The 26,157-nt window shown below is 46.4% G+C and overlaps 1 protein-coding gene across 2 annotated transcripts in view; it reads right to left on the bottom strand.

Moving 5' to 3' along the window:
• The window catches only part of SPATA20 (spermatogenesis associated 20), a 2,241,715-nt gene extending 2,217,394 nt beyond the window's left edge, over positions 1-24,321 (bottom strand). For both annotated transcript variants that reach the window (XM_069654894.1, XM_069654895.1), the window contains exon 1: positions 24,119-24,321. In XM_069654894.1, coding sequence (XP_069510995.1) covers positions 24,119-24,189 — 71 coding nt within the window. In that variant the 5' untranslated portion in view covers positions 24,190-24,321. The remainder of the gene's footprint in view (positions 1-24,118) is intronic.
• Positions 24,322-26,157: the final 1,836 nt, after the last annotated feature.

Below are 26,157 nucleotides of genomic sequence, written 5' to 3'. Positions count from 1 at the left end.
GTTACCATTAGCATTACTGTGCATGCGAACATCTGTGTGAAATAGTCATGGGGAGACCGGCGAACGTTTGGTGTGCACCTCGGCCGAAAAGGCATAGGGAGATGGAATACCCTGTGCTCAGCATTTATTGTAATCCCTTGATTGAATACCCTGTGCTCAGCATTTATTGTAATCTCTTGATTCAAAAATTGTGTTTGATTCATCAGCAGGTGCAGGAGGCATTACCGATCAGATACACTGGCCCGGGACACGCACTGGAACCAGGAAACTGGGTGCCAATTAAAAACTTTGAGCGGAAAACATTGTTAGCACCCAGGTGGCGTGGTCCCTATCAAAAACTCCTGACAATGCAGATGGCCATTCGAGTGGATGGGCGCAAGGCGTGGATACACGCAACCCACGCCTAGAAGGTCCCGTCACCATCTGAAAAACTGTTCGATTGAGGTGACCAGAAAGAAGCAGTGGTTCCTGAAACAAAAAGACACGGTTGCCAGTTCTTTGCCACAAAATCTGCCTGATCCTGAAAGAAAGCCTGAAATGATTGCTGTAAAAGAGGAAGGGCAAAGAGTGCCCCAATGTTGGCCAGCAGAATCTGCATCACTGCTGGACGACACGAAACGTGTACCACTTTGGCGCCCACCAGCATCTGCCATTGTGCTGCAGCCTGAAACGAAACCTGCATCATCACTGTGGCGCCCACCAGCATCTGCCATTGCGCCACAGGCTGCCTCCGAGCTTGAGTCTGGAAGTGCACCAGCACTGTTCATCGACCACACGGTACCAGGAGCAAGGCGGTACAATCTACGACGCCGGAAGAAGGAGTGATCAAATCTTCATTTTGTCGATCTTTTGCTGCCTCTGTTTCCTTTTCACGGATGAAATAGGAACTGGAGGCCTAGAGGAGAGTGGCGTGAGGGTTGTGCAAATCAGACAGCCAAACAACGAGACTCCTCGGTGCCAACATAAATCCATGTGTCCTGAATCCGAGCGGACAAGCGGGGCGCACATGGTACAAAAGGCAATTGATAACTGCTCTGTAGTTCTTTAAGCAGTATGCTAACGCATAGAGATCTTGCCCAACGTATAAGCAATCCAGGCTGCTGAGAACTGGCAGAATAGACAGTTGACATTTATCGAATTCATTGACATTTGTACGAGTGCCGCGAGGAGAGTTATCCACGACGAAAGTCGCAGAGGAAGACGGACCGTGAGAGAAAAAGCCAGAACCAGCTTTTGCCCCCTCCAACACCACTGCTGATAAGGCTAATAATGAATCAAACATAGAAACTGAAAAATTGCACAAAAAGGGTTATCGGAAAAATTGTATGCTGATTTTAACAGTAATCATGTGCATAATGAGTATAATAGCCCCAGTAACGACAGCATTAGTATTGTAGTATCTAGAGAAAATGCACCCCTTAGAAATCCTCTTGCCCATTAGAAACATTTCCACCACTGAAAGTCCTGTCCATGTAATTACTTACACTCTGTCCCCAATGTAAGAAAGACATAGAGAGGGGTATGGGAATAACACATTACTACAAATAATGAACATGACACATTCAATTTTGAAAAAGAATAACCTTTGGGTGTGTGCTCATCTGCCACAACATGGTGGTAAAGGAATAGGTTGGTACGTGCAACCACTAACATTAAGTTCTGCATGCAGTGCATCTCTGAGTACATTATATTATGAAAAATTGAATAAGAGTGAAACGGGTCAGTTAGATAGCACGAACATGAATGAATTTGAGGAGATTATCATGAGACCCATAGGTTGCTCTATATTCAATAGAGCACGAATGATAATACCAAAAGCTACGCCCAACCCAATGCCACAAGATAGATTGTCTCCACCAGAAAAATCATCTGTGATCATATTTCGCATAAGATCAGAAAGAAATAAAGATGCAGTGCCCCCCTCTTACACAGTAAATTACAGCCCACGTTCTGTTCCTTTTTGTTTACAAAAGAAGGGCTCCTATTTAGTAGGGACATTCACTAGATGTATGAATACAGCGATTCTTAATAGGGAAGTAGAACCAGTGTACGTAGGTGATCCTGTGTATTTTATATGTGGAGAAAAAGCGTATCCCTGGTTACCTAGAAACTGGGGAAGTACATGTTATTTAGGACTTTTGTTCCCAGGAGTGTTTTTCTTAGAAACAGCAGACATAACCAAACTATCTAGATCCAGGCCACGAAGAAGTACTGACGGGGGATTAATGGCAGTAGACGTAGCAAAATCATTTATTCCATTTTTGGCATAAGCAATAAACTCCTATAATATTCGACGATTATCCAGAATCTTAGAAAAAACAATAAACGGAACAACAGATATATTGTACAACATGACATTAGAGGAGAAAGGGATTAGATTAATGACACTTCAAAACCAGAAGGCTCTTGATGTAATCCTGGTTGATCGTGGCGGTGTTTGCAAAATCGTGGGATCAGCGTGTTTCGTATTTGTAAACGACTCCTCTCCCATGGTTTTCGAAGCAATAAAGAAATTACACGTTTTGAGCTCTGAACTCCATACCCAAGAAGGTGGTTGGGATAGAACTTCCTGGTTTTGGGACTTATTATATTCATGGGGATGAAAACTATTTGCGATCCTAATACCAATACTAGCAATATTCATGACATGCTGTTGCTGCATACATTGTCTACCTGTAATATGCAACGAAATGAGTGAAGGATGCGTACGGATGCTAGGAAAAAAGAGCACCTTTAAACCAATTACCCATGGTAATGAGGAAACAAAAACAGTTAAAGAATTCATGCCAATCAATATAGATGACAATGAAGAGAAAACTAATGATGTGCAAGATTCAGAGTCAGATTCAGAATCAGAGTCAGATACTTGGTCAGAAGAGGATGCAATGTACGGATGAAACATTTGGCATACGGCCAAAAGGAGGGTTTGTCGATCTAGAAAACTAGGCACCCCTCAATCACGATGTTATGCATCATGTTGGCCGAAGACCAACCGTCTCATGCATTCAGTACTAAAGACATATATCCATAAGCTTGACCAAAGTGCGGCCATTTTAAGGTGACTGAAATCGCCATTTTGTTTTCTCTAACGTTTTGCTTTTTGCTTTTTGTTAAACTGCTTCGGTGAACGAATATTCTGCTTTGCTAGTGCACAATGCAAGGCCGAGGGAGACATGTTGAAACATAACGTAGCAACCAGATAGAAATGCCCGGTCTCCTCCCGTGCGCTATCCTTGAAAGAGAGCAGCGAGGCATCCTAATCAGCTCACAGGTGCCAGCAAGTCTCGAAAACAAGGTAGTAATACTAGAAGCAAACATTAAATGGCATGAATTATGCTCTTCTTTGCGGCCCCCCTTCCCCGAGCCTTGCAGAGTCCTGGAGAGCGAGTCGACCCCCAGGATCCAAATAGAAACTAGGAGATAGGAAGGCCTGGAATGTGTTTCTTCCCCAGCAAGCAGCTTGCTAGAGAGAACAGAAGCATTATGTTCTCTTCAACAAAGACTTATGTCTGCGGTCTTGCAAAATTGCGATTGTTGCTAAAACGAATGTTTAAGGTGTCATACTCGTCACCGTTGTCAATCATCGTGCCCAATTCAAAGGAAAAGTACGAGGGGCGGTATTGGATGTGACACTACTGATTACAAGATGCTTGTTTTGTATATATGTAACTGATGTATGTTTTTCGGTCTCTTGCGTCTCCCGAGGTCTGATAGACACACGTCGCGGGGCGTGAGACCAGTTTCCCACTGAATTTACTTTGCTTTGCAATAAACCCTAGATTTTGGGAATACAACCTTGTGTCTGGCATATCAGTTTGTGTGTGGTGATTGTGCCTCGTTTCCTCACGCGAGGGTCCCCCAGGGGCCCCTTCAGGTATGGTAGGACTATAAACTGGATTAATTTAAAGCGGGAGTTGAAAGAAACGTTGTGTGCGCGCGCACATGTGCTTCCAGCGTTTGTCAGTCATCTCCACCCCCAAATCCTCAGCCCATTTGCATTTCAATTTCTCGAAGGGCGGGGGGTCGTTCTAGTTTGTAACAAAGCATATAGTCTGGACACCTTCATTCTAAAGGAGTTAAAATCGCAGAATTCTGCAACAAGTTGGTCGTCAGGAGGTATCGAGGGGAACTCAGGCTACCGCACCTTAAGGTCTTTCCGGAGTGATGTGGATTGGAGCCACGCTGATGGCTTCTGGATGAGAGCGGTGGGTAGGTCTGGCCATTCAGTGAAATTACCGATTTCGAAAACATCTCGCATCACCTCAAAGCCCAGTGCAGCCCATCGGTGTATGATGGGTAGCGGCAGATATGTGACCCCGGGGAAAAAGTTCAATAGAGATATATCGCTATGGAAAGGATGAGGCGTTCTAATAATTTCCAGGTTTTAGAGAGGGCGAGGGAAGTGCTAACGACGGGGTCTAGCGATTCCAGCATGGTCGGAGGGGAAAGAATTAGGGAGCGGACGTCGCGGTCGTTGACCGCCATCCTCTCAAACCGGACATGAGGAGGGGGGGAGGTGTGTGTTAAACCAGAAGGAGGCAAACTGGGCCTGTGCCACCAACCAGTATTTAAGAAAATCAGGGGCCCCCCATAGGGGTGGTCAGAGTCGCAAGTTTTAGTTGAACTGCCCCAGAGTGCCAGAGGAAAGTGTTAATGGTGCGAGTCAGTGCCCGAAAGAAGAGGTCTCCTGGCCATGGGCGTATGTTGATAAACTTATATAGCAATTGTGGAAGAACGACCATCTTTAGGATCCCAACCCGACTGGCCAGGGCAATTGGAAGTTTCGCCCAACCCAAGACCTTTTCGGTGAGCTTTGTGAGGTACGGCAGATAATTCTCTGCAAACGATGTCTTAGGATAGCGGGTGACCTCTATACCAAGGTAAGTAAATTTCGACTGGAACCAAGTGAACCCCATTAGGTTAGGAGGGGGATGTGTATTCTCTGTGAGTGCGAACAGGATAGATTTGGCACAGTTCACCTCGAGCCCGGATATGCGTCCAAAGTGGACAACATCCTCCAGGATAGGAGCAAGATTGATAGCAGGGGAGCGAATATAGAGCAAAGCATCGTCGGCGTATAAGGAAATGACGTCCGCTTGGCCCGCTGATCGCAACCCCCTACAAGCATGGCATTGGCGTATCTTGTCGGCGAAAAGCTCCATGGCTGTGGCAAAAATTGAGGGCGAGAAGGGGCAGCCCTGCCTTTTACCCCTAGCGACTCGGAACTGAGGGGAGCATCTGTCTTCGATACGGACCCTGGCCACCGGGCTGGTGTAGAGTAAGCGAACCCACGAACGGAACCTGTATCCGAATTTGCATTTTTCAAGGACCCGACAGAGGTACTGTAACGCTCACCTGGTTCCCACGGAGGCGCGGCGTCGAAGGCGCAGAACTCTGAAGATGGACAGGAAGGGCCCCTCTATTCTGGCTTCCCTGGCTCGTTGGATACCCTCCTGTGCGTGAAAAGGGAGTATTACCAACTGTGGAACAATGCTCAAGCCTCCCACTCCCTTCCAACCCTCCACGATACCTCCTCCACGATTCCCTGTGAAGCCTCACCTTAGGGTTTGGAAGGATGAGCTCTCCATCCTGCTTCTGATGCAGGGGCGCGTTGAAACCCAGTTACTTCACTGGATTGAGGAGAGTTCAGGTAAACTTGACTGTTCAGGTAAGGCGCTGTAAAAGTTCTGTTCAAAAGTTCAAGCTTAATAATAATGTTCGTTGTCTAATTGCAGCAAGCGCTAATGCTTATGTCTTTTTCCCCTTAGGGGCCGGGGTTCGGAGTGCCGGAGATATGGCGCCGACCCGAAGTGAAACAGTTCTGGATGAGCGCTCAGGTAATGTCTTTGCATTCGCTCATTCAATGTCTTTGTCTTTTTTCCCCATAGGGGCCGGGGTCCGGAGATGCCAGGAAGCGGCAGGACCCGAAATGCAGTGGGAATAATCCAACAGGTAAGACTTAAAAGGAAACTGAGCTTTCCTTATTCCTTTTCTCCCTCTTACCTTTGTTCTTGTCTTTTTTCCTCTAGGCGCCGGGGCGTAGCTGAATCCGGAAGATCGCTGCTGAAGATGGAAGCGCCTTGCAAAGGTGAGTAAAATTCAGCGCTGCAGCGATCGAAACGAAATGCCTTTAAAATGATGTCTTCCTTTTCAGGGCCGTTGGAGAAATGACTCCGGGATGCAGATTTAGCAGGTAAGGGCTTTTCTTCTCCTATTCTCTTCCTTTCTCCCCTTGCAGGTGTTCCAGGGTGCTGGCAGGCGTGGCTGAAGTCAGGATGCAGGAGCTGACACGGTGAGCGTCCAGCTGCTAGGTGCAGAACAACGCGAAGCATGTGTGGCTGTTCGGGTGGGGTTTAAATAGCCTTGGAAGAAGTTCCTGGTATGTATCCTTCCACCAATCAGGTATGTATCCTTCCCCGACCACACCCGGGTGGTGAAGTAGTCCTACAGGTTAAGTAGTCCCATTCAGGCCTCAAGAGGGCCTGGATGAAGCAGCAAGGTCTGCATCAGGTAAGTGTGCACCCAAGCACTTAAACACATATCCTCTTCTATGAGCCTGGCGCCTAAGGCGCCAGGACTGGGGTCCGCTATGAGCCTGGCGGTCTAAGGCGCCAGGACTGAGTCCAAAGGGCCCCGACTTGGGCCTGCTGAGACTTCCCTGGGGAAAATGATGTCTGCCTCTGGGGATGCTGGGCCCGGCCTGGCTCCTTAGAGGTAGGCATCATGACAGTACCCCCCCTCAAGGGCCCTCCCAAGGTCTTTTCCTCCGGGGGTTTTGGTTTGTGCGGGAATCTTCGATGGAATCTTTGAATTAATCGTGGTGCGTGAACATAGTTACTGGGTTCCCAAGATCTTTCCTGAGGTCCATATCCTTTCCAATCAACAAGATAGAAGAGTTTCGACTTAAATATCTTGGAATCTAAAATGTCTTTCACTTCGAATTCTAATTCTCCATCAATTTGGACAGGGCCTGGGGGCTCAGACAGTCTGGTTCCAGGTTGTACTGGTTTTAGAAGAGATGCGTGAAAAACGGGATGAATCCGCATGTTGGATGGTAAATCGAGTTTAAAGGCCACTGGGTTGATAATAGCTTTGATGGGGTAAGGCCCAATGAATCTGGGATTAAAAGTTCGCTGACCCTTGAGGGGTAGATGTTTAGTTGCTAGCCATACCTGATCTCCTACTTGGTAAGGAGGAGTTTTACTTCGGTGCAAATCAGCGTTTTCTTTATACTTTTTCTTGGCTTGCTGTAAGTGGGTTGTAGCTTCTTTGAAGGCTTGGGTTATTGTGGAATGTAGGTGATTTACTGCAGGCATCTCCAGGGTCAGAGGTGGATCTAGGTCAGAGGTCCGAGGATGGTGACCATACAGGGTATAAAAAGGAGTCTGTCCGGTTCCAGAATGCACTGAATTGTTGTATGCATATTCTGCAATCCAAAGGATGTCCTTCCAATTCAACTCGGATTGGTGTAACATGCACCGCAGATATTGCTCGAGAGTCTGATTGGTTCTCTCGGTTTGTCCGTCGGTCTGGGGGTGGTGGCTGGTGGATAACCGCACGTCTATTTGTGCTAGTTGGCAACATTTCTTCCAAAAGTGGGAGATAAATTGACTTCCACGGTCTGAGACTAATATGGAAGGGAAACCATGTAACCGCACTATATTTTCCATAAATTCCTTGGCCAAGGTGGAAGCTGACGGCAATCCTTTTAAAGGGATAAAATGGGCCATTTTGGAGAATAGATCCACTATTACGAGAATCGTGTTGTAACCACCACAAGGAGGCAGGTCAGTTATAAAGTCCATTGACAAGGTGTGCCAAGGTGCTGGTGGAATGTCCAAAGGTTGAAGTAGGCCGGCTGGCCTTTTCTTTTGACTCTTATTTTGGGCACAGATTCCGCAAGACAACACAAATGACTTTATGTCTTTTCTCCAAGAAGGCCACCAGAAGTGGCGTTTGATCTTTTCTTCTGTTTTCGCGATACCGGGGTGTCCTTCCATTAATGATTCATGATGACGGGTAATGACAAGTTCCTGCAATTCTTTACTTGGCAGAAATAACCGCTCTTGGAAGTAGGGTAAATCATCCTTAACGGTGTAGTGAGGACCCTTTTGACTCCATTCCAGTAAGGCAGAAGAGTCAAAAAGCTGTTTTACTTGAGCTTGGATGTCCTCAATGGTTTGCAATGAAGTCAAGCCCAGAATTCTGTGTTCCGGTATGATTGGCACAGGTTCTAAACTCGAATTGGGTTCTTCCATGCCTATCCGGGATAAGGCATCTGCCTTACCATTCTTGCAGCCAGGGCGATAGGTAATTACAAAATCAAATTCCGCAAAGAATAAAGCCCATCGGAGTTGTCGCGAAGATTGAGCTTTGGCCGTCTTTAAATACTGCAAATTTCTGTGGTCCGTAATTACGGTGATGGTGTGTCTTGCACCGAGAAGATAGTGACGCCAAGCCTTGAAAGCTGATTTAATAGCCAGTAGTTCTTTGTCGGTAATTGCGTAATTGAGTTCAGGTGGAGAGAATTTTCTGGACCAAAAGGCTACAGGGTGTAGTTGGTTAGTTTCTGGGTCTCTTTGCGACAGGACAGCTCCCATGGCCGAACTGGATGCATCGGTTTCCACGATGTAAGGGAGATCTGGGCGCGGGTGCTTCAATACAGGTGCAGAGGTGAATTTGGTTTTTAGGTCCTGAAAGGCTTGTTCAGCCTCAAGAGTCCATTCAAAGCGTTTATTTTTCTTTAGGAGAGCTGTGATGGGTTGAACAGTTCGAGAAAATTCCGGGATGAACCTTCGATAGAAATTGGCAAAGCCAAGCATGCTTTGCACTCCCTTCACAGAGCTAGGAGATGGCCATTTGAGAATGGCGTCCACTTTCCGCGAGTCCATTCGGATTCCTTGAGGTGTCAGGATGAATCCGAGAAACTCCACTTCTGTGGTATGAAAAACGCATTTTTCGAGCTTGACAAATAATTTGTGCTGGCGCAATTTCTCAAGAACTGCCCTAACATGGTTTCTGTGATCAGATTCTGAGGAGGAATACACCAGGATGTCGTCAATATAAACAATGACACAAACATCGATAAGTTCCCGAAGAACATCATTCATGAAGTACTGAAAGGCGGCAGGTGCGTTGCACAAACCGAAGGGCATTACTTGATATTCGAAGAGCCCAAATTTGGTGCGGAATGCAGTCTTCCACTCGTCGCCCTCTTTTATACGTACCAGGTGGTAAGCTCCTTGGAGATCTAGCTTGGTGTACACACAAGCATCTTTTACTTGGTCGATAAGCTCAGGTATCAGGGGCAAAGGGTAACGATTCTTAATCGTTATCTGATTTAGGGCGCGGTAGTCAATACAAGCCCTAAGGTCTCCTTCCTTTTTAGGTACGAAGAACAAAGCGGAAGAGACTGGTGACTTTGATGGGCGAATGAAACCATTGGCCAGGTATTGATCCAAATACTGGCGCAAATGCAGGTTCTCAGGTTCAGTAAGAGCATAAATCCTACTACAAGGTAGTTGTGCATTGGGTACCAAGTCGATTTGGCAATCGTAAGATCGATGGGGAGGTAAGGTGTTAGCCTGCTCTTTCTGAAAAACGTCTTGGAATTCTTGGTATTCAGATGGTAGCTGTACAGGGGTGGAAGTTACAGAGGCTAGACCCATAGCTGGATTCCTTGGGTAACAGGTTGGTTCACAATCAGGAAAAGTTATCTTCTTTGCTCGCCAGTCTATTCTCGGATTATGTGTTTCTAACCAAGGGATTCCAAGAAGTACTTGAAATTGTGGGGCCTTGATCACATCAAACACGATTGCTTCCCGATGTCCGTCCTGACCCACCAGAGTGATTTCAACTGTGGAATGCGTTACAGGCCCTGAGGCTATTTCGGTTCCATCAACTGTAGTAATTACATCTTGGGCTACTTTCGGGCGGAGAGGAAGCTTAATCCTGGAAGCCAATTCACGGTCTATGTAATTTCCAATAGCTCCACTGTCTATGTATGCTTTTATAGCATGCAACTGCTGAGGCTGTTTTGGGTTCACAAGCACCATTGGCATGACAAAATGCGAGGTCAAAGAGTTTGTTTTCAAGCTCGGCAAGCGGACCCCTACGCTTGTCGGGCTAGGTCGTTTCCCGAACCAAGTGTCAATAACTCGTTATCAGTGGCTCCAACCACCTTCTTGGGTGGTTTAACTGGACAACTTTGAAGAAAGTGACCGGAAGTTCCGCAATACAGACAAAGTTGCATTTGTCGCCTTCTCTCTCGTTCCTTCTGCGTTAATGGTCCTTTAACACTGCCAATTTGCATAGGTTCGGAAACGTCAGTACTCTTGGAGTTAACGTGGGTCTTGATAGGTACTCTGGTTTCATACTTGAGCCGATCTGCTTTTCTATTTTGAAGTCTGTGATCAAGTTGAACCACTAAGTCTATGTAGTCTGCGCAGGCCTGGGGTGGATCTACTATCTGAGCTATAACATCTTTAAGCTCTCCGCGCAGGCCTCGATGAAACAATGTGATCCTTTTATTTTCAGGCCATCCGGTTTCCACAACTAGTCTATTAAAGGTGGCGATATAGGACAAAAGATCCTGATTACCTTGTCGTAAGGATAGCAGTTCGTTGTCAAGGGCCTGTCCCTGCGAGTGTCGAGCGAACAATCTTTCCATGCTGGCCTGGAAGCCCTGGAAATCCCGGAGAATGGGATCATCCTGATTTACCAATGGAATAGACCAATCGGCAGCACAGCCACTGAGGTAAGATAGTACAAAGGCTACTTTGGTCTGGTCGTTGGGGAAGGCCCCGGGCCTGCATAAAAAGTGTAAACGGCATTGGTTCATAAAAACGGCATATTTCTTGGGATCCCCCGCAAAACGTTCCGGCTGGGCCAAAGGCATGTGTCCAGGTAGATTGATTTGTACCGGGTTATTCGAACCCATTGTTGTAGAAATATCTCCGGAAACAGGTAAAGGAGTGTGCTCTGCCTGGCCCTGCAATAACCTTTTGGCCAGATCATCAGTTCTTTCCTTGGATAGGATTAGTTCCCTTCTGAGAGCATTAGTCTCCTGGCGGGCTGAGTGCACTTCTGCCCGTAATTCCCCTAAAAGATGGGCCAGCTGATCTGTCTCGGAAGTCTCCATAGCGCCCAGGTGGGAAATTGTGGTAAGGCTTCGCGTTCTGTAACGCTCACCTGGTTCCCACTGAGGCGCGGCGTCGAAGGCGCAGAACTCTGAAGATGGACAGGAAGGGCCCCTCTATTCTGGCTTCCCTGGCTCGTTGGATACCCTCCTGTGCGTGAAAAGGGAGTATTACCAACTGTGGAACAATGCTCAAGCCTCCCACTCCCTTCCAACCCTCCACGATACCTCCTCCACGATTCCCTGTGAAGCCTCACCTTAGGGTTTGGAAGGATGAGCTCTCCATCCTGCTTCTGATGCAGGGGCGCGTTGAAACCCAGTTACTTCACTGGATTGAGGAGAGTTCAGGTAAGCTTGACTGTTCAGGTAAGGCGCTGTAAAAGTTCTGTTCAAAAGTTCAAGCTTAATAATAATGTTCGTTGTCTAATTGCAGCAAGCGCTAATGCTTATGTCTTTTTCCCCTTAGGGGCCGGGGTTCGGAGTGCCGGAGATATGGCGCCGACCCGAAGTGCAACAGTTCTGGATGAGCGCTCAGGTAATGTCTTTGCATTCGCTCATTCAATGTCTTTGTCTTTTTTCCCCATAGGGGCCGGGGTCCGGAGATGCCAGGAAGCGGCAGGACCCGAAATGCAGTGGGAATAATCCAACAGGTAAGACTTAAAAGGAAACTGAGCTTTCCTTATTCCTTTTCTCCCTCTTACCTTTGTTCTTGTCTTTTTTCCTCTAGGCGCCGGGGCGTAGCTGAATCCGGAAGATCGCTGCTGAAGATGGAAGCGCCTTGCAAAGGTGAGTAAAATGCAGCGCTGCAGCGATCGAAACGAAATGCCTTTAAAATGATGTCTTCCTTTTCAGGGCCGTTGGAGAAATGACTCTGGGATGCAGATTTAGCAGGTAAGGGCTTTTCTTCTCCTATTCTCTTCCTTTCTCCCCTTGCAGGTGTTCCAGGGTGCTGGCAGGCGTGGCTGAAGTCAGGATGCAGGAGCTGACACGGTGAGCGTCCAGCTGCTAGGTGCAGAACAACGCGAAGCATGTGTGGCTGTTCGGGTGGGGTTTAAATAGCCTTGGAAGAAGTTCCTGGTATGTATCCTTCCACCAATCAGGTATGTATCCTTCCCTGACCACACCCGGGTGGTGAAGTAGTCCTACAGGTTAAGTAGTCCCATTCAGGCCTCAAGAGGGCCTGGATGAAGCAGCAAGGTCTGCATCAGGTAAGTGTGCACCCAAGCACTTAAACACATATCCTCTTCTATGAGCCTGGCGCCTAAGGCGCCAGGACTGGGGTCCGCTATGAGCCTGGCGCCTAAGGCGCCAGGACTGAGTCCAAAGGGCCCCGACTTGGGCCCGCTGAGACTTCCCTGGGGAAAATGATGTCTGCCTCTGGGGTTGCTGGGCCCGGCCTGGCTCCTTAGAGGTAGGCATCATGACAGGTACCTCCAGGACAGAGTCAAAAGCTTTCTGCATGTTCAGTGTAGCAGCCACCGCCTGAACGCCCGGGCTGATTCTACTGATGATGTTAAATAGGCGCCGCAGGTTCAAGGCGGTGGATCGGCCCGGAACGAATCCTGCCTGATCAGGATGGGTGACATGTGGCATAAAGGGGCCCCAAGCGTGAAGCTAACAACTTAGCGAAAATGTTTACGTCACAGTTAATTAGTGAAAGGGGGCGACAGGAGCCACACTGAGTAGGGGATTTACCAGGCTTGAGCAGGACTGTTATTATGGCTTCCCTAAACGAAGGAGGGAGCACACCTACTTTGCAGGATTCGTCCCATAGGGCCATCAGGTGGAGAATTAGGAGTGGTTTAAAGCGCTTATAGAATTCTACTGGGAGGCCGTCTGAGCCGGGGGACTTGCCAGATGCCAGCGAATCAATGGCCGTTGAGAATTCTTCCACAGTGAATGATCCCTCAAGGATGCTGTTAGTTTCATAGGACAGGACCGATAGAGCGAGACTGTCTAAGTAGGCATCGATCTCAGCTATAGGGGTGTTATCATCTGAGTAGAGGGCATCATAGAACGCCAAGAACTCTGCGTTGATATCTCGTGGAAGTGTGGCTAGGGTACCATCTGCTCTCTCAATAGCCGGGATGTTGGGGGAGCCAAGCTCGCGTCGGATGAGTCTGGCCAATACTCAGCCCGGTCTCTCGCCTTCTCTGTATTTTCTCGCTAGATGGGGGCTATCCAGGAATTTCAATTCGCGTTTCACATGGGACCGAAACACGTCCAGTTCAGCACCCAAGGTCGCCAGTGTTTGGGGAGATTGATAAAGAGCGTATTGCGATTCGAGGGATGCAAGGGTTGCCTCACTTTTCCGGATATCCCCTCGGATTGTACTCATTATGCCGCTTTCCTTCGAGATAGAGATGCCTCTAATGTAGACTTTAAATGTTTCCCATAAGGTGGAGTATGTTGGGACTGAAATGGTGTTGATCACAAAGAAATCGTCAATAGCGACCTCCATTTCTGAAGCAAAGGGTGTGTCGAGTAGGGAATACGGTTTCATTTTCCACCCTAAAGTTCTGTCGAAGTTTGGGCCCAAACAGAGAGAGATAGTCACAGGGGAATTATCAGAAAGGGTTCTAGGAAGAATTGATTGGTGCGAGACAATTCTAATCAGTATATCCGACACCAACCACCTGTCGATTCTAGAGTGTGAATCGTGAACTGAGGAATAGAAAATGTATGTACGGGACTCGGGATGTAACAGTCGCCATGCGCCTACGATGGTTAGCCGGTGCAAGGATGTCAGGATGGTATAGGCTGCTCTAGAAAGTTGGCGGGGTCTGGAGCCCGACCTATCGAGATCCACGTCCAGTATTGTGTTAAAGTCGCCTCCCCAAAGTATCGGTACCATAGGGAAGCTGGGTAATAGAGAGGCTAATTGAAGGTAAAACACTCACCTAATCTTTAACTCTTTTTATGGGTGTCATTTTTAAGACTCTCCATAGTGTCTTTTTAAAGTTTTCGAGCCTCATTACGACCCTGGTGGAATGGGTTAACGGGTGCCGGTAATGGGAGACAGACCCGTTAAACCCATTCCGCCTCATTACGAGGTCCCCTCCAGGCGTCCTTACCGGGTCCCGCGAGGGGACCAGGGAGCTAACGACGGGCCGGTCGTAATTGGACCGTTGTTAGCTCCCTGCATCCATTCCCATTGAGCCCTATGGGGGCTCAAAAAGGGAATGTGGAAGGTCTGGGCCCGGGTTCCCTGAAGAAGGAATTACCAGGCTCTCCAAACTTGGAATAGCCCGGTAATTCCCCATTCAGGGAACCCAGACCCTGTTTTGGTGGCAGCATGCCCTTATTAAGGGCATGGCTACCGCCAAAGTCGTAATGAGGCCCATCATGTTTAACAACTTATTGGCAATAAGTGCCTGTTGTTGCTGGGTTGCCGTAGGAGCTCCCCATTTAACTTTCTTGTGCTAACCTTGAGTGAACTACAGTTCCCAAAGGGTAGAAAGGATCTTTGGATCCCTTTTACATTTTATTCTGTAAAACCAGCACAGCCCACATTATGTGGAGTGCACATTAAAACTAACAATTCTGTTACAGTGACGAGCTTACCTTTAATGGCTGGTGGCAGTGATACCTTTTAATAATTGGTGCACCTTTACCGTGGGCTGTGATCACAGCTGCAGTAAAGGCACCCAAGGGTGCTAATTTTACCAAAATGGCCCCTGTCTTCTTTTTCTGCCATTTTAATGTTTGTCGTTTCTTGTTCCTTCCCCTGACATCCAGGGCAGGAAATTCCTTTGTGTGAGTTTTGTCTTCGGCAGGAGTCCTCTGGACACCCCGCCCAGGCTCCAGTCAGTCTGTAAGCACAGGAAGTGGGGTAGGAGTCCAAAACTTCCCCATCCTTTGTCTTATGCCTTGCTTCAACTGGGACAAATCCCAGTGGGGGGCTGGCTGTCCTGAATGGACAACCAGACGCCCCTTTCTTGTAAAATGTGGGGAGAGAATGCAGAGGTTGTGCTGTAGTTCCTGATAAATACTGGAAACCTGGAAGCTGAAGTCATGTCGACCACTGGAACTGAAAATCGAAGAAGATGACGAAGGAAAAGCAGCGGAGATGATTTCCAGCGACCTGAGAGCCTGCTGTGTAACCGGAGCCTGCTGCAGCTCTTCCTTCCAATCGACCTGGGGTCTTTGAAAACGTTGACCCGAACCCAGAGCCTGGTGAGACCCACTAGACTCAAGCAGACCTGCATTTTGAGCCATCCCACGGGTTGCTGCAACCTTACGTTCTTGCAATGCCCCAATACACTGGGACCACCAGCCACTGTGCGGTGCACAGTCTTCGGAATTCCAAATATCGCTGAAACTTCGTGGGCATCTTGGTGTATCTCCAGATACACGAAGAAGTCCCCTCACAAGAGTGCTGGACTTTTAAAACGACGAGAATTCAACCGCGATTTTCCGTCTTCTTCTGTGCTCCTTGAAAAGGAGCCAAATCCGCAGAACCACATTCAGCCGCGAGAGAAATCTTGCCTAGAGCCTTCTTCATTGATCCCTGCTGCAAAGTCCCTTCTGAGGTCTTGTGTTCAGTCTCCAGGACAAGGAATCCACTGACCGGGTATTTGGCTGCAGTCCCTGAAGTTCTCCTGCTGCAATCTCTTCGTCATTGCTGAGGTACTGTGTTGGCTTGGGTATATACTTACCTTAAGCCTTTTAGGATTTCTGTGTAGTCCTGGGGTGTTTTCTGTGATTGGGAGGTCCCTCGTCCAGTGCACCCAGTCCCACTGCTAGAATCCTGCTGGGGTGTCTTCTGTGAAGCCCCTGGACCCTCTTCTAACTCTAAAAGTAAAGTACTCACCTGTTTGCCCAGTTTTCCTAAGGAACTCTGACTTTTGCTACTAAAGAACTTATTCTAACACTGCCCGTTGGTCACTGGTCCTAGTGACCCCCCTTCTGCCACGGAGAACACTCATGCTCCAGGAATAAGGGAAAGACTTTGAAGGGATTGGGACTTCTGCCTAGAAAAGAAATCAAGTGTTTTACTTACTTGTAAAGAGTTGGTTGGTAACTGTAATTCTAAGAGTGAACAGTTACAAAAGTTCTTACTGATCTTGAATGTATGATGCACTATTGTTAAAAGTATGGTTAACATCTTTTTTTCCTTAGCCACCGTTTTGCCAGTCTAATAGAAAGTAGATGTGAAGGTATTTTACTCTCCTGTGATTAGGTTGTGCCTCTTTACAAAAGTAATGTGTTGGTTTCACCAAATTATTCCTGTAGGGTAATTGTATGAGTGTCCTCCAACTGTTGGTATCACCAGGTTAGTCCTGTTAGGATAACTGTATGAGTGTTCACCAACTGGGTCTTGCTTCCCCCGACTTGCTGCTAGCCTATCCTTAATAAGTCTACATTAGGTTGTTGCCTACCTAGAATAACTATTCAGTAAAGTGTGACATGGACTTTTACTTTGCCCTTCATTGTGAAGTTAAAGTATGTGGGTTTTACTTACCTTATGTTAGCTGTGTGCCATCCCAAATAAGTTACCAGAGTTATTGCTTACCTCAATCTGTGGTTCCTTGATTTCAAAAGCATCTGTAATTGTATATTACATCCTTAGGTTTTACTCACCTGGTATAACTGTGTGTTATGACAAAACTAGTTATAGGTTTTTACTGCACCTAGGATAAGTGTTTCACTATTCAACAAAAGTATATTGTCCAGTTGACCGTTTATGTGATTTGTTCCAAGAGTCACTGTACAACTGGAAGGGCTTACTGCCCTTGTATTACAGAATGTAATCTGAAAGTAACCATTGGTCTTACTCCCAAAGAATAGGCTTGACCTATACTAAATGTGTATAACAAGGTTTTTACTTCCCTAGAACTACTGTTAGGTGATCCAAATAAGGTCTATACTTGGGTCTGTGGATTTCAAGTATAGTGTTGTATTTTTATACTGTGATTTTTTATAATGTTTTAGTACTTACTTAACCCTAGATTTATCTGGGCCTACCCATATTTAAATAAATCCTTTATTTTTACAATACATAGGGCCTCATCACGAGTTTGGCAGTAACCCTTAAATGCGGCGGTAGCGCTATTACCGCCGCATTAAAGGGTCCGCCACAACATGACCTTGGCGGATTTCCCCTCAGCTTTGAGCTGGGGGGAAATCTGCAGCAAATTTGCCGATTTTCGGCGCGTTTACTTCCCCATTGGGCCCAATGGGTAATGAGGAATTCCCGAATGGGCCCAATGAGGAATGGGCAATAACCGTTCCGCCAAACCCATGATCCGGCGCTAATAGCGCCGGGGGGTTTGGCGGTAGGGCTATTAGCGTCGGCGCTAATAGCGCCGGTGTTACCGCCCAACTCGTGATGAGGCCCATAGTGTTTCAGTGTTTCTTTGAATCATTTGTATTACAATTTCACTTGTACTGTGTCTACTGCCCTCTCTGCCTCCTAAGATAAGCCTGGCTGCTCTGTCTACGCTACCGTGAACTTGGTTGGTACAGCCTTATACTAACAGTGGAGTCTTGTACTGCCTCAGTTTAATGGTTTTACTAAGCCCTTAGTTGGACTTCAGAAAAACTGTCCTAACAAGGGCTGTTCCCCATGTAATCATTTTCTCTGGTACCGATTTTGCAAAACAAAAGCTCTTTACTTGAGCAATTTGGCAGCCTTCTTTTGATCTACGTGAGTTATTTATTTGTGCTTAATAAAAAGATTTATAGAAATGGGAAGCAGTGGTCCTTTCTGGGCTTGTTTCGTTCTATGAATTTTTAGCAGCTTTCCACAACAATGTTATGTATGTACAACTTTCACAACTTATCAAACAGACGTGTAATTAATTATACCATCACAAAAAATGATTTATATTTACATCACTATAAGTTCCTTCAACTTACAATTAGCAAATAGAATACACTAACACGGATAACGGGAGCCCCAACCGTACTATATAAAGATATTGGAGATGTTTTGCAATATTCTGGAAACCTAGTCGCAGCTTTAAGTAAGCATGCAAGTGGCAGCTGAATTTCTGCTCTGCACTGACTGAAGCCATAGGCAGAACTCTCAGTTACAATAGTGAGGTCATTTTCCTATAACAGATGAGCATTAATGTCACAACTAGACTGTAATAAGAAAATAATTGCTAGGCTTCTGTACGAATATTGCAAAATACCATGTATTAGAGAAAAGATTATCTTTGAACTACAATGACTAATCCCCCTCACTAGCGTGAGAAGGGGGTTTAGATTATATTGAAGACAAGAAGGCGGGTATTATGCATTACAATCTTTACTCTGAAACCACAGCAGCAAAGAAAAAACTTTTACAAACAAAAAAGGTTCAATAACAGAACTAAACAGAGTTCAATGTCAATACAAGGGGGACTCTCCAATCCATCATGGAGGATAGGTCATGCCCTGCAGGAGACCAATGAGCAGGGACCCTCCTTTATATAAATCCTTTACTCCAATCCCAACTCCTCTTTCTGTAGCTGTCATGAACCAGACGTCCACTACAAAGACCAGATGATAAATTATGAACACAAAATCCAGCAAAGCTCTTGGATCACACACTCTCCACATCTTGTAACTGTGACCACCGTTCTTGAACAGAACATCTCAGCCCTGAGCTGTAAGAACAACAAACAAAGAAGGGTGGGTGGATGGGAAGAAAAACAAACCAAAGAATGTTCTCTGGAAACACCGGTGTATAGTTGCGCTATACAGACCATATCATATCAAGGGTGGGCAGGTGGGATAATACTTGACTCCTTGTCTTTAATAGAATCTAAACCCCCTTCTCACGCTAGTGAAGGGGATTAGTCATTCTATGGCAAGACAGGAGTCTCCTATTATGCAAGTTTGAAGCCCTTGCATCATATTAATTACAACATGATTAATAACATAGTGACAATACCATAATATTAGGAGAAGAAATGTTTTAAATGTTTCTGTTTTGACCAATCTACTGATTGCAAAATGTATTCCCCCAGGCTAAAATGCCCCAATAACTGTCCTATAAGGCATGGCAGTCTTAACTGCAAAGAAACTAGGAAGATGTGCCAATGCCAGCGATCCTCACAGGCCATAAAACCACCTGGTTAAAAAGAGGGGAAGGGGGAACCAGACAAAAGTCTTCCTATAGTAATACGCATGGAAAAAGAAAACCTAGGAGTAATAAGCACCTCTGTCTTCAACATCAAAACATTTAAGATACTTAAAATCCTACCATCTTATGGTAACATAGATAGGAAAACGTAAGAAGTTGAACACTTTAGTTCTCCTGGAGATAAAGAAAACAATTACCCCCCCCGAGGGGTGAAAGCTTTGTTGGGCCCATCCCAAGTGTTGATGAAAGAAATTATATTAGAAAACAAGACATATCACATGACTACCCAGGAGAAACCAAGTTGGAAGGCAAACTTACTTTAGAAAGTCCCAGCGGGAGTCAACGGAACTCCTTATTAACATGTTATAGAATAGCCTAGCTTAGGTGCAGCTAAAATGCAACAGACTTGAGGACCTTGTGCACCCAGAGGAGTGTACCCCAAGTCCTGTCCTTAAGTACCCCATTGTCTCCAGTCATATGTAATACCCGATACCAGAAAAACCTTTCTAAACCCAGAAAAGTATTACGTTTTCTGGAGGCGGAAGCGGGATGGAAGAGTGGGGTCATACCTGAAACTTAGCAGATAGCCACTAAATAACAACCTGGCCAAAAGAGATCCTAACCAGGGGACACTGATGACAAAGATATTCTTGAAAGCCCCTCAGGAAGAGTTAAATTCATCAAGGCGTAAGGCCGGAGACCCTCAGACCTCCTGAACCCCTGAAAAAAGGTACTCTGCTACCATGACCATAGGGAGATACTTACATAAACCTGACCCTGAGACAAACTTGGCAAAGAGAAACGTATCCTACATCCGAACGCTCCCATCATAATGATGCCTGATCTCCCTGCTAGAAGCGCCAGGTGCTTAGACCTATCCCCTCCCCCATGGTTGAAAAATCCCGTAGGGGAACCTAAAGTAACCGAAGGAGGACTCACTACATTCCATAGTCTTGAGAAAGATTCTAGACTGCAAAGAAAACTGATCCCCAAACAATTACGATGAAGCTGGTTTACTGATGAGGACTAATCTTTGTCTTAGTGAATCTGAACTATCTAGACACCCCCAGCTCACTGTGCTGGCATTTTATTGCAGAACAATCTCCAGAGGGAACCAAAAAGGTCCACCTGCCATGCAGACAGCTATGCGAACCCAGACACTAATGAAGTGTCTCCCTGCCCTTGAGCAATCGTACTGACAGACACTTGCGTGGATGGCTAATGCTGAGTCGCTGATAAGCCCTGTGATAGAGAGGCTGTAATAACTTGGATGGAAGATGAGCACCACTCCGAAGCCCCTCTATCCAACTGAGGGATATTGCCACATGGCCAGTGCGAGGTCTGTATTAGTCAAGAGCAAGAAAGTCCTGTTAAAGGAAAACCCAGGAAACAAACTTCACGTGTACCTCCCAGAGGTGTACCTTTATGGTGCAACCCCCCCAAATGGTGTCGGAGGGAAAAAGGGAAGGGGGGGGCGAGAGAGGCGCTGACCTAGGGATAATTATCGTGCTCAGTAATGTAAAGGCTGTGAAGGAATACTGGGACCACCGTCCCTTCAACATTGAGGCTTGGACCTCTGTATGCATGCAAGGCTGACTGGCCTCTCCGGAGGTCAGGGGAAAGGAAAAAGAAACACATTGCACATAATAGAATAAAATAACACATATACATGGTTACAACCCGTCAGGCATCTGAGCGCTGCTTATTATTATTATCCACGGTGTGTGGGGTTCAGTGTTTATTTATTGACCTCGGAAGGATGAAACGTTTATTCTGACCCTTCCAGGATTCGACACCTGTGTCAGCAGGCTCTGCCCAGATGCCAAAGCAAGCACTCTATTTGCTGCGCTGAAGGGTAAAGAATGAAAATAAACTGCCACTTATAAACTGCAACGAGAACAACTCCCTTGAGGGCAAAACTGGGCTTGTACTCCTAGAGCAGAGGAGAAATTGAATATATACTGCTAGATATATTAGCGGGAACAGACAAAGCCTTGGGAGGAAAGGTACGGGGGCATGCTCCAAAATGTTATTATCTGGTAACCTTTCCATCTGATGCCACCAAGTGTTTCCTAAACACTGAACCATGGTCTGAAACCCAGGAGCTCAACGCTGTCTTGCTAACAAGAGGAAACAGTTACCCTTGAGCAAAACTTGTCCCGCCAATAGATAAAATAGTATTGATCAATACATTATCGGGACAATAGTAAGGGAATCACACCACCCTTTAAGGAGTGGAATTGGTGTTGCCGAGCAGGCAAACCCATCTGCAGATCAAGCTATACAGCTCTTGCCCGTCAATAGGGATAACACTATCGGGACAATAGTAAGGGAAATCACGCCACCCTTTAAGGAGTGGAATTGGTGTTGCAGAGCAGGCAAACCCATCTGCACACCAAGCTCTGCACGTCAATAGGGGTATAAGGGGTAATTTCCCTCTTCAGACCATATATTATAGATCTCCAATTATTTGTATACAAAAATAAAGGAATTGAACTGCCTTGGAAGCGAAAGGACGGAGTTGTCCTGTAACTAACTAATGTATAGGATCTACTAAAAGACTAAGGTTAGCACCTGAGTGATGGCTACAAAGGAAGGTAGGGCCCCTTTAGGACTATTACCGACCTCACCAAACACTCTTTTCTTTGAAGTATTAAATAATTAACAAATAAATAATACCAAGTAATCCTTGTCTAGGAAGTGGGGTTACGCCCAAACAGGTACCCTTATAAAAAGGTTGATGCTTACTAAACCATCCGGGCTACTGCCAACAGGAAAACGCTAATGTGCTGCACACATAGCTTAAAATATTGTTTAAAATATTGTTTAAAAGAGGAAAACACTGAGCAAGTGCACCTCAACTGCTCACCCTAGCAGGGTGTGGAACCAGCAGTACCCGAGGGGTATCCTCGCACCAGAACGCAGGCAAAGCCTGCCACCGAGCAGGTTATGGTACGCCTACAGAAGAAGGCCATCACCTAAATCATATGCAGTGCTTAAACAAAGCTCCAGATTGGCAGCACATCAGGCTCTTGCACGGGCGGGACATAGCCGCAATATATTTTCCTTATACAAATAACAAAATATAAAACTATCAATTTTTAAAATATATATATAAATGAATACATATAAATATATATAAATAAATAACTATGTATGTACTGGAAAAGGCAGGAATCGAACCCAGGTCTCCCTGCATGGTAAACATGCAGCCCTGTCAATGCGCTATTCTGCTTCTGTACTGAAGGAGAAACTTTTACTATACTTCAACCAGAAGCATATGGCCCGCCCATAGCCACCTGCAATTCCTAAGTGTCCACTTGCTGAAACATGCACAGAGGACCGAGCGCGGGACTACACAAGGCAGACAAGCCCACTAATTTGCAGCACCTGGCCAAGCATTTGAAAACGAGGCCTGTGCGTGACCATAAAGAGATTCATCAATAAGGTTCATGCGCGCCGTTTCAGAAGCCTCAGCTTCTTATGAGACCGGTGCTGAGAAGCAAGCCACCATCAGGGTTCTCTCTTCTCCGGCACTAATCATCCTCATATATCCATGGGAAACAACCGGCAGGCATGGAACCGCAGAGGGTGCCGACCGCTTGATAAGCTTTATGACAGAGGTATTAAACATTCTGACTAACATGCAAGGCACAACGAAAAAGGAGTGACTTAGCTGTGGTGTCAGCAGCAAAGAAAGAGGAGTTGGGATTGGAGTAAAGGACTTGGAGTAAAGGACTTGGAGGCTCCCTGCTCATTGGTCTCCTTCAGTGCATGACCTATCCTCCATGATGGATTGGAGAGTCCCCCTTGTATTCCCATTGAACTCTAATTCCGTTATTGAAACTTTTTTGTTTGTGAAAGTTTTTTCTTTGCTGCTGTTGTTTCAGATGCATAATAGGAGCCTCCTGTCTTGCCATAGAATTACCCCACCGCTCTTGATTTCGCAACATGGCGAAGAAAACTGTGCACACAAAGGTTTTCTGCCACAGAAAAAAAAAAGAACTAGAGGGAACATTGCTTGTAGGTATTACTTGTTAATATACCCATCCATTGACTGCCTTTGGCCATTCTAATCCTTATGGACATTCCCACCCACTTCCGGTCCTTTCCCACTGAATACACATCCTCCTAGGATTACATTAAAAACAAGCATGGTCAAGGCCAACAGTTTTGGCTAGAGTATAGGTAGGCATTTGCCAGTCACTGCTATCATATGCCCGAGGGCTCGCACCATTTTCCAGCTGTTATCTTGTCAGTTGGTACCATTATGACAGTGCCTAGCAAATGCCTACACAAACGCTACAACAGTTGCCGTTGCCAACGCTTGCTTTCTTAGCATTTTGCAAAGTGCTGCCTGAATTCATAATGACAAATCGGTATCCGGTGATTTTAACTCAAATACGAGGCTGCAAAGAAAAGGCCAAACACTGAATGGCTAGACATAAATGCCAACCCTCCCTATTTACAATAAGAGGGAGGGACCATTTATCATTTAACGGCAATTCTTTTTCACAAAGGTTTACTTTTTGCCACTAAAATACTACTGATCAGAGCGCAAGTGTAGGGGAAAAAGTAACCCTCCCCTTTCCACCTAAAAATCTCGCTCCACGATTATGTCAAATGTTGGCATATGGCTACACAACCTGGCCTGGGGCTCATTGCTATGTATTCGCCGCGTCTTTGTGCTCATGCAGCGCATTGAGATATCCGTGTCGACTCGTGGAATGCGTCGTTCGATTCTCATGTGGTTTATGCACCGAAAATCACGTGGTATTCAGAGGTGCTTGTTTAGGGGAGAACTTTCATGTATTCGTAGGGCGTGGACACACTGAGTTTATGACGGCACGAACTTTAAATTACCCTGCCAGCTCGTCCCTCCCTGGATTTTTCCCACTGCACTGTACCTGCAGGTGCTCCCTGCTCCGTTCCAACAGTTCCGAACCGCGAAAACACACAAGAAGGTGCTTGAAGTCATGTCCGGAGTAGGGTAAAAAACATCCGGTACACGACAACACCACCAAATTGAACAGTAGTCTTCTATCTGGCCGCTGGAATTTATTTGATTAACACTCCAGAGTACTCTAACTCAGTGTGCTGGTGGTGGAATAACCCGATCTAAAATGGCTGCGGCGTGACGCATGTTGGAGCATGCTCTATGTCCTCTTTTATACTGTTCCTCTCTTTGACTTTGCTTTGAAACATACAAAACATATAATTTCAAAACTAGTGCTACATAGGGTGAGAGGCACGATTTGGTCAAAGTAAACAGATTAAAGAACAGAAACAGCTGCAGCAATGATTTTCTACAATGTCGTAACAGGTATATCCATACATGCCAACATTTTGGATTACTTACGAGGGAGATTTTGTCTCATAAAAAAGAACATGTTTCCAATAAATTGCTTTGGGGGTAGTGGGCATTAACATTATTTAATAAGGGAGAAAGTAAAAAATATCAACATTTTTGTAGAAAAATCGGGAGTCTCCCACCTAAATCGACGTTTTGCATAAATTAACCCTCCCAATTTAGGCGGGAGGCTCCCGATTTTTTTAGTAATAATATTGCTATTTTTTACTTTCTCCCCCATAAAATAATCCCAACCCCAATGTAAAATTGAATGGACAGAGCTGAGAGGCGAGGTGAGAGGCAGTCTGCCGCATTCTGTCTACAGTGCTAACTTGTGGGAGTTCCCTATTTCTATGCCTCTACACCGCACAGCGGTGAGCGGAGCTGAGAGACGAGGTGAGAGGCAGTCTGCCGCAGTCCGCCGCAGACGTGAGAGAAATGGAAAGGGCGATTGAGAGCCCACGTGTACAGAGACCCCAGCCCCCCGTGTCCAGTTTGGCTCTGCAAAAACACCAAAAGACCGAGACAATAACAACGTTAGCGGCAGCTAACCAAGCCCAGGAGATCACCGCCAATATCACATTTTAGGTGGAAGTGGACTCAAGCCGTCGCCGTTTAAGGAGCAACAAAAACTCACAGGAATCGGAAGCAAGTCTCCCGAAATCAGGGGGAAACGTCTTACTTGCGGTAATGCTGGCGGAGCCGGGGGCCAGTGGTGGAGACTCGAAACACGAGGAAGCAAGTAAAGAAATGAGCTGGCCTGGAGCTACCAGCATCCCGCCTACCGCTGAGGCGAGTGAGCATCGGACAGAGGCGGCCGGAAGGCGGCCTGGCCTCTTCAGGACTCTGAGCGGGACTGCGGTAGCGAGGAGTCAGGTAACAGCGGCTCTTGGCTGGCTCGGCATCCGATGGGTGGAGCTCCCAAAACACGCAACAAACAGCAACAAAGGCAACAAAGGCAAGGAACGAGCTCCGGCAGGGTCAGGGACGGGGGACAGCGGTGGTGCAGCCCTGTCAGACTTCCAGGAGCATGAGCCAGGAAGACCGGTGGCCCTCGAGAAAACAGCAACAACAACAGAGGACATCAATAAACAAAACCCCCCACTGCTGGGCAACCAAACATGTATAAAAGCTACGGTACATGTAGAACCCCAGGTACCACATTTACCGCCGCATAGTATACACCCAGCAATCCCCTCAAAATATCAAAATATCAGCAGTGTTGAGCACCTTCTGGAAGCCCAAGTCAGTGAGGGAGAAAGAGAAAGTGACGTAGAGAGGAGCCATAATGAAGAAAACTCCGACCGAGACTCGGATGCGGAGCGCAGGCTTTCCCTCCTAAAAGCCAACCCGCAGGGCGCCAAGTCCAAAAGCAAACACCTAATGAAGAAACAAGTGAAACCTCAAAATACGGCGAACACGAAAGCCAACAAGCAGAAGAACGCCATGAAACTACCAGCTTCCAATAAGAGGAAGAATACAATGGTTATACTGCAAAAAAATGTGCAACCATGGGACAGTTTCTACCAAAGCCACTCTGTCTTGTGCCCTTAAGTCATTTTTCACCAACTACCAAAAGAGAAAACTGGACACAGA

The sequence above is a fragment of the Ambystoma mexicanum genome, chromosome 3q (genome assembly GCF_040938575.1).
Source record: "Ambystoma mexicanum isolate Mex_15411 chromosome 3q, UKY_AmexF1_1, whole genome shotgun sequence".
Taxonomy (NCBI): domain Eukaryota; kingdom Metazoa; phylum Chordata; class Amphibia; order Caudata; family Ambystomatidae; genus Ambystoma; species Ambystoma mexicanum.
The sequence above is the reverse complement of the archived record's forward strand: the minus strand, read 5'-3'. Positions and strand labels throughout refer to the sequence as shown.